The 14,622-nt window shown below is 33.0% G+C and overlaps 1 protein-coding gene across 3 annotated transcripts; it reads left to right on the forward strand.

The window, feature by feature from the left end:
• Positions 1-492: 492 nt before the first annotated feature.
• On the forward strand, positions 493-2,155 carry LOC145141319 (V-type proton ATPase subunit G 1-like). Of its 3 annotated transcripts, none has more exons than XM_079074610.1 (4): positions 493-612; positions 1,455-1,563; positions 1,665-1,765; positions 1,859-2,155. In XM_079074610.1, the coding sequence occupies exons 2-4, from the start codon at positions 1,476-1,478 to the stop codon at positions 2,000-2,002; spliced, it is 333 nt and encodes a 110-aa protein (XP_078930736.1). In that variant the 5' UTR covers positions 493-612; positions 1,455-1,475; the 3' UTR covers positions 2,003-2,155. The 3 variants fall into 3 exon arrangements, with proteins under 3 accessions (XP_078930736.1, XP_078930737.1, XP_078930735.1); XM_079074611.1 differs by having other exon boundaries at positions 545-612; positions 1,471-1,563; XM_079074609.1 differs by lacking the exon at positions 493-612 and adding an exon at positions 1,300-1,329.
• Positions 2,156-14,622: the final 12,467 nt, after the last annotated feature.

The raw sequence follows: 14,622 nt of genomic DNA on the forward strand, positions 1-14,622 counted from the left end.
TGACAGTTATTCATTTGCCTCTTTCCTCGAAAAAAAAAGGTTTTGATGGATGCAATTGTTTGTACTACCATTTGGTACATCTAAAGGCTCAGAAACGATAAATTGTTTGTTGATGGGAAACTGAGGCAACGTGACATTGTTGACTTGATCATAGAGTTTTCTTTCTTTTGGTTTTCTAATAAGAATATAAAATGTTCTATAAATTAAATTAATTGGTTGATAAATCTCATCTACTCGATGTAACTACTTTTGCTCTAAAAAAAGATAATAAGACGATTAAAATAATCACATAAAAAAGATGTTTTCTAGTTTGTATGACTTGATGTCTCTATTTTTCTTTTTCATGAACTATCGACAACTTTTCTTCGTGAAAACGATAACACATTCATGTCGACATCATGAATGAGTGTTTTAGCCGGGGTATTTCAATAGTTAAGGACTAAAACTGCTAACTAGGAGATAGTTAAGGGACAATATGTGTACAACATTGTGACTATAAGGACTACACTCCAATTTTAGAAATTTCCATTCGAAAACCAACACCATATACGCCTCTCATCCATTCTTCCTTGTTTGCCTCATCGAATCATCAGACCGGTCTCCGATTTTTAGGTATGATTTCTCTCTCCCTCTGGATTGGATCTTCCCCAAATCCCTCATATATAGGTTTGATCTTTGTTATATGTACTCTGTAGATCATATCTTCTGTTGACTCTATCTGCTCTTGATCTTAAGTTTCGAATCTTAGCATTACTCGTGCGGATCTTAAATCCATGATTGATTAATCTTTCCACGGTTTGTTTCTTTGCTTCAAAATCATTTTCCGCCATTGTAGTTCATTTCAACTTGCTTTTTTTTGGAGAATTTTGAACTGATTTTGTTAAACTTTATCTACTTAATTGCTATCTACCGGTGTTATTCCTTTAATTTTCCGACTAGTTATGTCGCCAATGGTTGCCCCCTTCTCCGAGGAGTTCGTAGGTCAAGGTTGATCAAAATCAATAAAACAAATTTTCAAATTGATAATCACTTCGTCGCAATCAATTGCAACGATCCATCTCCGAACATAATTGTTCAATTTTGCATTAATCATTACAAATTATGAAATACAGATAATTTATTAGACCATGAAGTTGCAATTGTTTTGAGACTTGGTGATTTTGACTTTGTTTTTCAAGATCTAAATCATTATCCATGTTGTGGTTAGTAATCGAGTCTAATTTGATTTTGGTTTGATGAAGAATACTAGGAACTGTTGTGCTTTTATAAATGTTATATTTGGTGGAGTTGCTTCCATGATCAGTTTAACTAAAAATGGAGTTGAAACATGTATGCTTCTTATTCTTTCAATACAAATCTGTGTCTTTAAATCTTTAATCCACTCTATAACATATTTTTTTGTCATTCTTTTCTGTATTAATTTGATCTTATCATGGCATATTCAAATTCTGTAGCCTTGTGGTGTATTAGCAAATATGGATTCAAGCAGAGGCCAAAATGGGATTCAACTCTTGTTAGCTGCAGAGCAAGAAGCTCAACAAATTGTCACAGCTGCTCGAAATGGTTTGTAAATTTTAATTTCTTTTGTTTATTTCAACCTTTAATATTTCTAGATCATGTTGATATTTCCACTTGTGTTTTAAATTTTAATTTCTTTTGTTTAGCAAAATTGGCTAGACTAAAACAAGCGAAAGAAGAGGCTGAGAGAGAGATAGCTGATTTCCGTGCTCAAATGGAAGCTGATTATCAAAGAAAACTGACCGAGGTAAAACATATAAAATCAATTCTTATCAAGGGGGTTGTTTGACATTATCAAAACTCAAAGGGTATGATATGTAAATATAATTTAATGTTACAGACAAGTGGAGATTCGGGTGCTAATGTGAAGCGGCTTGAGAAGGAAACAAATGAAAAAATTGAACATCTGCAAAAGGAAGCTGAAAGGATTTCAACTGATGTTGTAGAGATGCTTCTGAAGCATATCACTTCTGTAAAGTATTGAAAAACAGAAGGCTCTTTTGGAGTTTCATGAGAATTTGTGTTTTTTTTTTTTTTTTTTTTTTTGATTTTTTTTTGATTTTGAGTTTGCATGTGGTGTATGGTATGGTGATATTTGTTGATTTATGTTTTTATTGGAGATGTTTTTATTCATTCATGTTTGGAGTCACAAACTCTATGAGAAAATCTTCTTGTAATTTTATTTTCTTGAGAATAAATGATGGGTAGGTCATGGATAAGTTGTGTGTGACATGCATAAAGAGGTGAAGTGTGAACAAATGGAATGGGCCTGGTGGGCTTTTTTTGGACCGGGTTCTTGATAACATTTTTTGAAGCGTTAAAACCAAGGTTCTCGTGTGGCGTTTTCAAGCTGGATAAGCCATGACAAGTCATGATGTTTTCAAGATGTGACTTCAGTCATCAATTTTACATACATAAAAAAAAATCAAATATAACAAATTTTTAAAAGAAGCATATCAATAATTAATAACAAATAATATTATAAAAAAAACCTCAATGATTTCATGTTCGATAAAAAGACATGTAATAACGCGCCATGATCCGACTTGGCATGCCCCACATGTAACCTCATCTCCATGAAGGTTTTCGAGACGACATGCCCACGCCTTGCCAGGGCGTAGCTAAGTAGAATGGAGGTGGGTCCAAGTACTCACCTATTTTTTTAAAGATAGTATAAGGTATGAATGAAAAAAATAGGGACGTACCTTATAGTTTTTAAAGAATCTACCTTATAAACTTTGCCAAAAAAATGAATTAAAATACATGAAGCTAATATATTTATATTTCAATCCACTTAAAATAGTTCAATGTCTCAATCCACTTAAACTTTAATCATTAGGTAATAGTCCGATCTATTTAAAGTTAAACAAAAAAAAAAGAAAAAAATAGCAAAAAGACTTGAAATTTGAAATGTCACTTGGCCTGAGGCGTGATAAAAATCTCTGAAGCAATGTTGCCTTGTTGATTGCTCTCACTGGTCACTAGTTCTTCCCTATGTCGTCCGAGCATCGTCGCCAGCCCACCGTCGCCCCTCCGCCAGGCGCCAACCGACCACTATTATTCTTACTCTCTCATTTTTTTTCGGTTTAACTTACACAAGGAACCACGTTGTTTCGGTTCTAGATTCGTCACTACGCCTTGCTGTTATGACGTGCCTTTTAGAACCCTGTTAAAACCACAACTTTGTATTTTTTTGCTACTTTTTCCCTTGTTACTTGCTATCAAGTTTCTAGGTTACCATGAAACATAATTCACAAGAAAATCCTTAAGTTTATATATATATATATATATATATATATATATATATATATATATATATATATATATATATATATACACACACACACACACACATGTTTTGACCTTAAGGTTTTTTCTCATATTATATGTATTCGTATAAATATGTTTTTAGATTTATAAATACACTTATAGTAATATAAACTAGATTATGACCCGCGTTAAACGCGGAGAATATAAATTAAATACACATCACATTAATAGATGATATTGTTTTAGGTGAAATTTTAATAAAAAATGTTAGTTAGATTCATTTTGAGTTTTTGAACCAAACTTATTAAATAAAAAGATTTAATTTTTATACTAGAGCAATTTGGTGTTTTAATACAGTAATTTTTAATATAAATGATCCATGTGATATTTGTTTTATCACAACATGATGCGACTCATTAATTAAAACATGTTGTGTAGTAGCTTTATGAAGTGACTTTGTTCGGTATACAAACCCCCATGGAAGCTCATATGACACTTTTCATATTGGTCATGTAAAACCAAAAGCAACAATAAGTTGTTATATGTACCAGCAACGTTAAATTCTGTAAAGAAATTTGATAAACATTACAATTAAAGTGCATTGCCATAGCCATAAACATCAAACTCAGACATTGTAATTTGGTCAATTTCTAAAGTATCTTTTCCTTATAAGAATAAAATATGATTTTTCAGGCTACACCTAATCAGATATACATATCTTCCGATCAAAGAAAGTATTACAAAAAAAGCCTTGTTATGAACAAAAATATAATATTAGTTTTATAATTTTCCAAAGGTTAACACTAATAAATAATAATGAACTTTCACAAATCTTGTATTTTGGTCACTGCATCTAACTAACAAATGAATTTCAGTTTAGAGGATTGATTCAAGAAGTACATCCATGACTTCTTGTAGCTGAATTTAGGGGAATGCTAAGACCTATTAAGATATGTGGGAATGGTCTATGAGACTACGGTTGGTTTCTGGAGGGCAATACAAATTCAAAATGTTAGCACGTATCTTTCCTCTAGTAGATTGATTAATTTTTTTTTATGACATCTCAACAGGAATATAGTAATAACAGGTAATAAGAACAAAGTAAATGCATGAAATTAGAGAAGAAGAAGGTGACAGAGTAAAGAAAGAACCTGGAAATAAAAAATGGAGAAGAAGACCATTGAAGAAGAGCATTATAAATCATACGACTCAATCCAAAATCGTAAGAATAAAAAATTCAATGTAATTCTATATATATATATATATATATATATATATATATATATATATATATATATATATAGTATTTTTGAATAAGGAAATTATTATCTTCCAAAAAATTGGGATCCTAAGATATCAACATGGAGATTTTCGGCTATTCATCTGGAAAAAAAGATATCAGTTATATTGATTCAAATTTTCAAATTAATTAACTTGCTTATTTAATGAGTTTTAAAATTCAAACCGTTATCTCAAATTGATTCATTTTACGTGGGATATATTGAGAAATAAATTATGAATAATATTGACTTTAATTTTGACTCACAAATATTTTGCTGATTTAATGAGATTAGATTAGATTTTGTGTTGATATGCTTATTTAATGAGTTAAAAAAAAACTAAACGGATTTGAATTTTGAAGCCAAAAGCTATAAATAAGGGAGTTAAATTAGAAACAATATTAATTATAAAATCTGATATCTCGTATATAGATAGAATGATATGCTTCAATTGATAACATAATTGCTGAATTTAAAGATTCTATAATTAAATGTAATTGTGTTTGATTTTTATTTGGGGAAGATGATGTCAACAATTTGATCTAAGGGTAGAAAACATATGATTGAAATACAATCAAGGGTCCTGATTGCTTCATTGGTGAATTAAGGGTTCTCTTGTAATAATATTTAGATATGAATGAAACTAATATGCTTAAAGTAGATTGATTAATTTTTTTCATGACCTCTCAACATGAATACAGTAATAACATATAATAAGAAGAGAGAGTAAATGCAAGAAATTGGAGAATGAGAAGGAGAACAAAGTAAAGAAAGAACCTAGAAAAAAGAATTGAAGAAGAAAATTGCTAAAGAAGAACATTGTAAATTGTAGGACTCGATCCAAAATCGTAAGAATAACAACTTCAATGTAATTGTATATATAGGGTGTTTTTGAATAATCAAATCATTATCTTCTAAAAAAATGGGATCCTAAGATATCATCTTGGAGATTTTCGGCTATTAATCTAGAAAAAAAATCAGTTATATTGATTCAAATTTACAAATTAATTGACTTGCTTATTTTATGAGTTTTAAAATTCAAATCATTATCTCAAATCGATTCATTTTATGTGGGAGATTCTGTGAGATAAATTATGAATGATAGTGACTTTAATTTTGACTCTCAAATATTTTGTAGATTTAATTGGATTAGATTAGATTTTATAGGTTAATAACCAAATTAATGATTTGCTTATTTAAAGAGTTATTTAAAAAAAACGGATTTAAATTTTGAAGCCAAAAGCTATAAATAAGGGAGTTAAATTAAAAACAATATTAATTATAGAAATTGATATCTTCTATATAAATAGAATGATATGTTTTAATTGATAACATAATTGTTGAATTTAAAGATTATATAATTAAATGTAATTGTGTTTGAATTCTATTTGGGAAAGATAATGTCATCAATTTGATCTAATGGTGAAAAACATATGATTGAAATATAATCAAAGGCCTGATTGCTTCATTGGTGAATTAAAGGTTCTCTTTTAATAATATTTAGAGATACGTGTTTAGAAGCTTGATATATTTTTAAAAGCATAAATATATTTATAGAAATACTAATATGCTTTTTAGAAATATAAATATATATTTTTAAGTTTTTAGAAGCATAGATAATTTTTTAGAAACATAAATATATATTTCAGTTTTCTAAAATTATAAATACTTATTTTTACGATTTCAGACGTATTATATAGATGCATTTTAGAAAAATAAATATGTAGTTTTATATATATTTTTTAAAATATAATTACATTTTGTAGAAGTATAAATATGTATTTTTTATTTATTTAGAGGCATATAAATCTTCGCCGTAGTCAAGTGACTTTGTGTTTTGTACGAAATGATAATAGAAATGGAGAAAACTGCATTATCAGTACTAAAATTCATAATGTGATATTAGAAAAGAAGAAAATTAAATATACAAGTAATGTATTTTTGCCAAATATATGTTTGGTAATGAACTAAGTGTAAAGAAGTAGGATTTTTAAACTTTCAAATATGTATTATGTCATGTAAGTAGAACCCTGTAGACTCATCTCATAACCTGATTTACAGGTGGAAACTATCTAAAATAGTTCTAAAGTTAAGTTCATTTTTTAAGGAGCAAAGGAAAACAATGGAAATTTCCTATCCAAATCTTATTTAGACTATGTTTGTCATAATAGCTAAAAAGTTAACCGGTAACTGAAGTTAGCTGATGGTTAAAAAGTTAACTATTAGCTGAAAAATTAGTTGCTAGCTTTCAAAAATTATGTCTGGTAAAAATTATCTTATAAGTTAGTTGAAAAATATAAAATGACATTAAAAAATATTTAAAAGAATATATTTTCTATAATTAGTTAATGGTATATTCGAAATTTTTTAAAAAACTCTTGAAAAGCTACTCTAACTAGCTTTCTAAAAAGCTACTTTTTAGTTTGCCAAATATGTCAATTTAAAAAAACTCGAAAAATAAGATAGTCATAGTGCGTCAAACACAACCTTAAATCTTCCACAAACAATTTAGAAACGATTATTTTCATGAAACGGATAAATGTAAACCTGCATCCAATCTTGGATCATTTTCTAGCTATGGATACATCTGCTACAAGTCCATGTTGATCACATATGTGTCATAAGTTTTTCACCTCTATCTTATCTAGGAAATTCGTCATATAGAACGTTAACATACATGCCATTCAATTTCTTAAGTTAGGGTTTAATCCTTTCAATCCGTTTCATATTGGCTCTGATCCATCATCTACGCATGATTCTTTCCAATCTTCCATTGCCACCCATCCGCTCTCATCGTTTTGCATGTAATTTTTGGCAAGAGTCGGTGAGGATTATCACCTTATGTATTTCTAAGAATCAAACTATTAATCATATATTCAAGTATATAAAATGTTAAATGTCTATTATGTGGCATTTAATACAAGATTGTTTGCTTGATCATCTTTGCAAATAATTGGATATTAATTTAAATTTACAAAAGAAAATCCATTTTATCTTTTGTCAAACGATTATTAAGATACATAATTCTGTTTAAGTTATATATTTAATCAAGCGTCATAATTGTTTGATACACATAAACATTAACAACTAGAAAGTTTTGTGTATTCGTAGTAATATTAGAAATAGTTTGTTGTTGGCAAGTCACCTAATGTAGGTTTGCTTTATATCTACTTTTGGTGGTTAACACATTAATGTATACTACGCAAAATATATATTTTCAAATAATGTGAACTTAAAGGTATAATTTTTTTATATCGAAAATGTTTACAGAAAGATTTTTACAAGTTCAATTATATTCGAATATGACAAGTGAATAAGGAATCAAAATATAAAGAATAGACAAACTCACAAAGATGTCTAGTTACATGCAGGGGCGGACCTATTAGGTGTCCCGGTGTGACACCGGCAATACCTACTTTTTATGTCCGCAGTGGAAAAAATTTTGATTTTTTGATTTTTTTTGTCTATTTTTTCTACATCAGCAACACCTATTTCAACCTCGGCAACACCTACTATGTATTCATGCGTCCGCCCCTGGTTACATGACTAACACAAGCAACAGAACCGTAATCAACAATATATACAGAATAGGTAAACTCACAAAGATGTCTAATTACATGTCTAACAAAAACAACACAAACATAGATGTATTTTTTTAGGGAAATGATTTAATAGGATCATATATTTTTTAATTTATACATATTTAGTCACTAATTTTTTATTCATATTTGACCATTAATTTTTTTGTACACATTTATTTCTTATAACCGGCTATTATAGGTTAAGCTGAGAAAATGACTTAATAACGTAATCTAATTTTCAGTTTGTACACATTTAATTCTTAATGTATTTATACATAATCATAGGGATGTCAACGATGGCAAAATAGACAGTGGTTGCATCCCCCGCCCTCCCCCTTGAAATTCTCCCGTTCCTCTGCCCTGAAATCTCTAGCCTCTCCACCACCGCCCCCTCCCCCGAATTCTTGGATTGCCCCCGGTTGATTTTTGTCTGTCATATGTTTTTTGTGCTAAAGAAACTATTTTTTGGCTAAAATATGTTTTTTTAGGCTAAAAGAATTATTTTTTGGGTAAAAAATAGTTATTTATATTATTATTTTACTTGTTAAAAACAAAAGTGTTATAACATCTAAAAAACGTTATACTAACAACTTAAAATAACATAGTATTTTGTTAAATTTGGAAGATCAAAATCATTACTATTATTTATTGTATTTATATAATTAGTATATATTAATATAAATAATATATTAGCGGGACCCATTAGGACTTCGGGATGGGACTGCCTACCTCAAAATTAAAATAGGGTTAAACCCTGCCCCTAACCCCTGATTTTTTTTAACAAATCTCCTTCATATGGGATCGGGGTCCCACAAAACTTTTTGACACCCTACGACTCGTTCCTCACTTATATTTATAACCTAAATCACGAATCAGTCAAATGATGTTAATGTCCAAGTTTCTCCAAGCAGAATATATCTCCGGCTTCAGTTTCATCTATCTGTTGGATTAGGTGTCTAAACCCATAGCTATAATTGGTATGTACTTGAATTGATAGTGACATTGGTCCTTTTGGGTTGCCTTCACACTAGCAACTAGACAGGATGATTAATAAAAGAAGAGGAAGAATTTATTAATTTGCTTAATAAATGGAGATAAATGATTTATTAATATGTTATGGAAATAAGATATTAATTAGAAGTCATACAATTATTAATATTTAATCAGAAATTAATTTGGAATTAATTTTGGGGTTAAAGGAATTAATTGAAAGTGCAGGGACTAAATTGCAATTGTTCAATAGTTGAGCAATAGGGTCCAGAACCTTCCCAGGGAAGTTGGTGGACGAAATATATAGATATATGTAAGATTATTCTAGAATTTCTAGAATATCTTATCATATATGGATAATCAAAGGAGGTGGATAATTACCATATTTGAGATAATGATATTTTATTCAGATTAGGGTTATCCATGGCATCCTTGGTGCACTATATAAAGGGTTCTAAACCCTATGGTTTTCGACCAACCATTTTAAGAAAGAAAAACCGAAATTACCTTGCCTTTCCTCCTCTCTCATATCATTCTCTAGCATTGTATGTTTGTGAGCCATTAGAGGTGTTACACTTGTGACACTAAGTTATCAAGCTTCAAGATCTACAAGAGAATCATTGTTATTACAATATAACAATCAAGGTATGTAACCTAACCCTAGTTCTTTGTTGATTTCGAAAATTATAGTTACATCCTAGGGTTTCTCCTTTTGTGTTCACATTTTGCATGTTCAATTAGAGAAAACCTAGATCCAGAGCATTAGGGTTGCATGCACACATAGGAATTGTTGTTATGCTCAAAATCCATTAGTGGTATCAGAGCCTGGGATTAGTTTTATATTGAATTGATGCAATTATGATTTGTTCAAAGGAGAAGGGAACAGAATTGACATTCTGTTTATCGAACACGGCGAGTTGTTCTTATGGACTCGACGTGTTGACATGCAACTTGACATGTTTTTTGCCCGACTCGACGAGTTGCGCTGTCAGACCCTATAATTTCGGTTTTGATAATTATCTGATGGATTGATTAGGATAATTACCTTAAATTCGTTTCAATTGTTTAAATTTGGTAATGTTAATCAATAATTTTGTATCCTTACCATGAATTCATGATTGGGTTAAATTTTATGATAAAGAAAAATTAATTTGTCAATTTTTGAATTAAAAAAAATTAACCTAGTAGTTTTGAAAAGTTTTAAAAATACATCCTTGAATATTTTGGGTTTGAAATTTAAAATTTGAATTTGAATTGTTTTAATTTTTGAAAATTTTAATAAGACTTAAAACCCTAGTATTTTGAAAAGTTTAAAATACACCCTTATACTATATTATAAAATTAAAAGTTTAATATTATATATGTATAAGAAAAGTCAGTCTTACCGTTAGTAGGCCTCATTCACGAAGCCGATCTATAAGGGGAGTTTAAGGAAGCAGCCTATAAAATGACCACCATTGAGTACCCACTCTTACCCATTGCTCCCTTGATTGGTGGAGGGTCGTTAGCCGAACGGGTTTGATAGAACACTAAATTCTCATTAATAAGTATAATGGAATAAATAAAGTAACTAAACATTTTTATAAAATTTTCAATCTTAGTTACTTTAGGAAAATGTGAATTTGATGCTAATCCATGAAATTGCACATTACACTTTATATAAGTCGTTAGTGGAGCGTGTGTGGTTAACCGGCATACTAATATGGACTAATAAAGGGTGGAAATGGGTAGCTCGTAAATTATTGTTGATTAATGGAGCGTGTGTGGCTAACCGGCACATTAATTAGATGGTAAATGACATCGAGAGTACCAAGCTAATTTGTATGGTTATTCACACCTTGTTTGTGATCCTCGATATCCCAGTCACAAATGGAAATGGCATAATCGAGATTAAACATGTCATTGAATAGTTCAATGAATCTCAAAAGACTTAGGAATTTCATTTAAAACCTAATTCATTTAAATTTCATTTTTCGTGGTGGAATTGGTAAATCGTCATTTACCTACCTTCAAATAATTTGCAATTGGATTACGACATCCCTTTTCTGAATTGTGAATTATTGTGTTGGGTCCTAGCCTTAATATTTCATTTGGGTGTTATATTAAGGATTTCCCTATCTAATCAAAACTTGTCATTCTTCTTCATATGCCAACTTCCAACAACGCTTTTGGTTCCTCCAACAACAACTCCTCCAACAAATTCTCTCTCTTGGGCATTTGCTCAAAGGTCATTTTTGATGGCTCCAACTACAATGATTGGATACATAACATCAAAATGGCTTTGCGTTTCGAGGACAAAGAGTATGTTCTCCAGAAGCAAATTAATGAGATTGATGAAGAAAAAGCTACCCCTGAAGAACTAGCTGAGTATAGGAGACAATGCAATGATGCCACCAAAGTGTCTTGCATTATGGTCGCTACTATGACTCCTGAGCTACAAAGGCTAGTATGAGATGAACAAGGACTTGATGGAGAAATACCATCAACGAGCTCGTCAAGAGAGATACGAGATAGTAAAGTCCCTCATTACCAACAAGATGAAGGATGGAGAGTCCATGGCGACCCATTTGCAACACATGCAACGTTATGTGGATCGTCTCTTGAAACTCAATGTCAACTTCGATGAGGAATTGGCTATTGATATAGTCTTGCAGTCATTGCCTAGCTGTTATGATTAGTTCATTATTATCTATCATTTGAACAAGGAGGAAACCACGTTGAGTCAACTGCAAATCTTGCTAAGAACTGTCAAAAGTGGGATGAAGGGAAAGAGTATTGCCTCCACTCCTGCTGCTGCTGTTCATATCCTGGCAATAGGGTAAGGAAAGGGGAAGAAGAAGAAAGCACCTCCCAAGCAGAACTGGAAGGGAAAGTCCCAAGCGGGGTCGTCTAGCAATGGCTCCAAAGGCAAATCTGGTTCTGAAGCTCTCCTGCCTCTGATCCTAAAGAGGCTACTTGCTTTTACTGCCATGAAAAAGTGTAACATCCCAAAAATCATGGCCAAAAATTTCATTTTTAATTATTAAATAAAACCATAGTTATCAAAATCATCTCATCAAAACATAAGTCATAGTATCTCAAAACAACCCATATCAAACATCTGTCAAATCTATCAGAGTAAACATCCCAGGCTAAAACATCATGGTGTGTGCAATGCAGTCATCCCGAGCTCTTCCCTTTGCAACTGGAAGTACCTGAAACCAAAACTGAAAACCGTAAGCACGAAGCTTAGTGAGTTTCCCATACTACCACATACCATACATATAATAACATATATTGGGCCCCCGCCCGACCTTCCTCGGGACCCGCCCGGCATCAGGCTCTGCCTGGCATCAGTCCCCGCCTGGCATCGAGCCCCGCTCGGTATACATATCTATTTCTTCCAGACCCCGCCTTGCACTGGGCCTCGCCCGCTAAACACATACAAACAATATCATATAATCATGCTAGCACATAAAGAATCATACACGATACTAATTGCTCCGGCCCTAAGGCCTCGCTTATCATGGGCCCCGCCCCTGCTCTGCTAATGATGAGATATGGAACCCTGTTCACACTCAGCTAGTGATGAGATACGAGACCCCGACCACACTCACCTCCCTACCAGGCACATACCAGTATCACGCAGACAACAAGTATAATCTAACATACACATAGTCATCGGATACCACCCGACATTGAACCGTAGTCCGGAAACACATATAAACATTCATCGGGCACCGCCCGACATCAGATCGTAATCCGGAAACATACATATACCGACACATGTAGGAATCACAAAGACCTCAAGCATAAAAACATTCCCCGGGCATCGCCCGACATCGGATCGTAACCCGGAAAACATATAAACGTATATATATGGGCCGGCCTTGGTGCCTTCGACCTGTTCAAACAGGAGGAAACTCACCTCAATGTTGAATCTCACGGTAAGAAATCTCTAGCGGCTGCTCTGACGACTCCCTGAGCTATCCATGCCAAATATCACCCAATTAAAAATTAGGTTCCACATCGTAATCCATAATCCTTACTTGGGGTGAAATGACCGTTTCACCCCTGGTCCAACAAGACTCACAGTCGAGGCCCAAGCCCAAAACCATAAAATCCATAAAAGCCCATCAATGGCCCAATTTTCCAAATTGGGCCCAACCCCCTACACGAAACAACCCTTTTGAACCCATTCCATACTTCATAACCCTCCAGGGTCAACCTTGGTCAAAGTCAAGTCAAGGTCAAAGTCAACATCCAAGTCAAAGTCAAAGTCAACGACCCGAGTTGACTCAACTCGTCGAGTTACCCTTCAACTCTCCGAGTTTCTATGAATCACAAAATTGTGATTTCGCGATCCAACTCGTCGAGTTCTTCTATGAACTCGTCGAGTTCTTCCTTATCAACAGAATCAGAACATTTCAAGTCAACTCGTCGAGTCCATCCTTGAACTCATCGAGTTCCTCTGTCTGTTAGCCCCTTCTTACTCATTAAGCCATTATTCTTCAGATCTAAACTCTATACTTCATATCTCGATTGATAATGCCCCTAGAAGGGTAAAGTTTTGTAACACCGTAAATTTTCAAATAAAATTTTCATTTAAAATCGCATAATTCTCATAACACATTTTACGAAAATCTCATTTATTTAATTTACAAATCGCTACTCCATAATTGTTTGATTCAAATCCAGGATCCTCAAAACATAACTCTTTCACTGATGTGTACAATCAAGTCGGTGTCTTCCCGCGATCCTGAGAAACATGAAACACATAACACATAACACGGTAAGCACGAAGCTTAGTGAGTTCCCCAAAATACCATACACACAGCTCATTAGCCACTCGAGGCTATATCACTGTAAGACCCTTCGGTCAATGTGTGTCAGTAGGACCCTCCAGTCCCACGGTTCGTTGGACCCTCTGGTCTGGTCTGTAAAGCTCCGCATAGCATAAATCACAAAGACATAATGCACAGCATAAAACATAAGGCGGGATAACATAATACTCAATGTAAGAACATAAGACCCTCCGGTCACACATAAGTACTACTCTAGGTAAAGTACAGTGATAAGACTCACCTTGCGAGCAAGCAAGCAAATATCCTCGAACTCGAATCTCGAACTAGCTACCGCCTAACACATAGGGTAAATATCTCTAATTAATACTCGATTCTCGACTCTAAGTAACCACATGTTATTCTTCTCTCTCTAACTCTCGGATTGGGTAAAAGACCATTTTACCCCTCCATGGTCTCCAATACTCATGTTGACCAAACCCTAAAGTCAACAAAGTCAAACTCGAGTCAACAGTCCATGATTGACCTGACTCGTCGAGTGCACTCTTGCGACTCGTTGAGTCCTCTCGTTTCCTCAGAAGTCTCAAGAAAGTCCAGCTCAACTCGTCGAGTTGACCCCCAACTCGCCAAGTTATCGCACAGTCAAACCCATCGGGACAAACCCTCACCGACTCGTCGAGTCGGCTCCTTGATTCGGCGAGT

Source organism: Lactuca virosa, chromosome 9 (genome assembly GCF_052849685.1).
Source record: "Lactuca virosa cultivar CGN04683 chromosome 9, Lactuca_virosa_CGN04683_v6, whole genome shotgun sequence".
Taxonomy (NCBI): domain Eukaryota; kingdom Viridiplantae; phylum Streptophyta; class Magnoliopsida; order Asterales; family Asteraceae; genus Lactuca; species Lactuca virosa.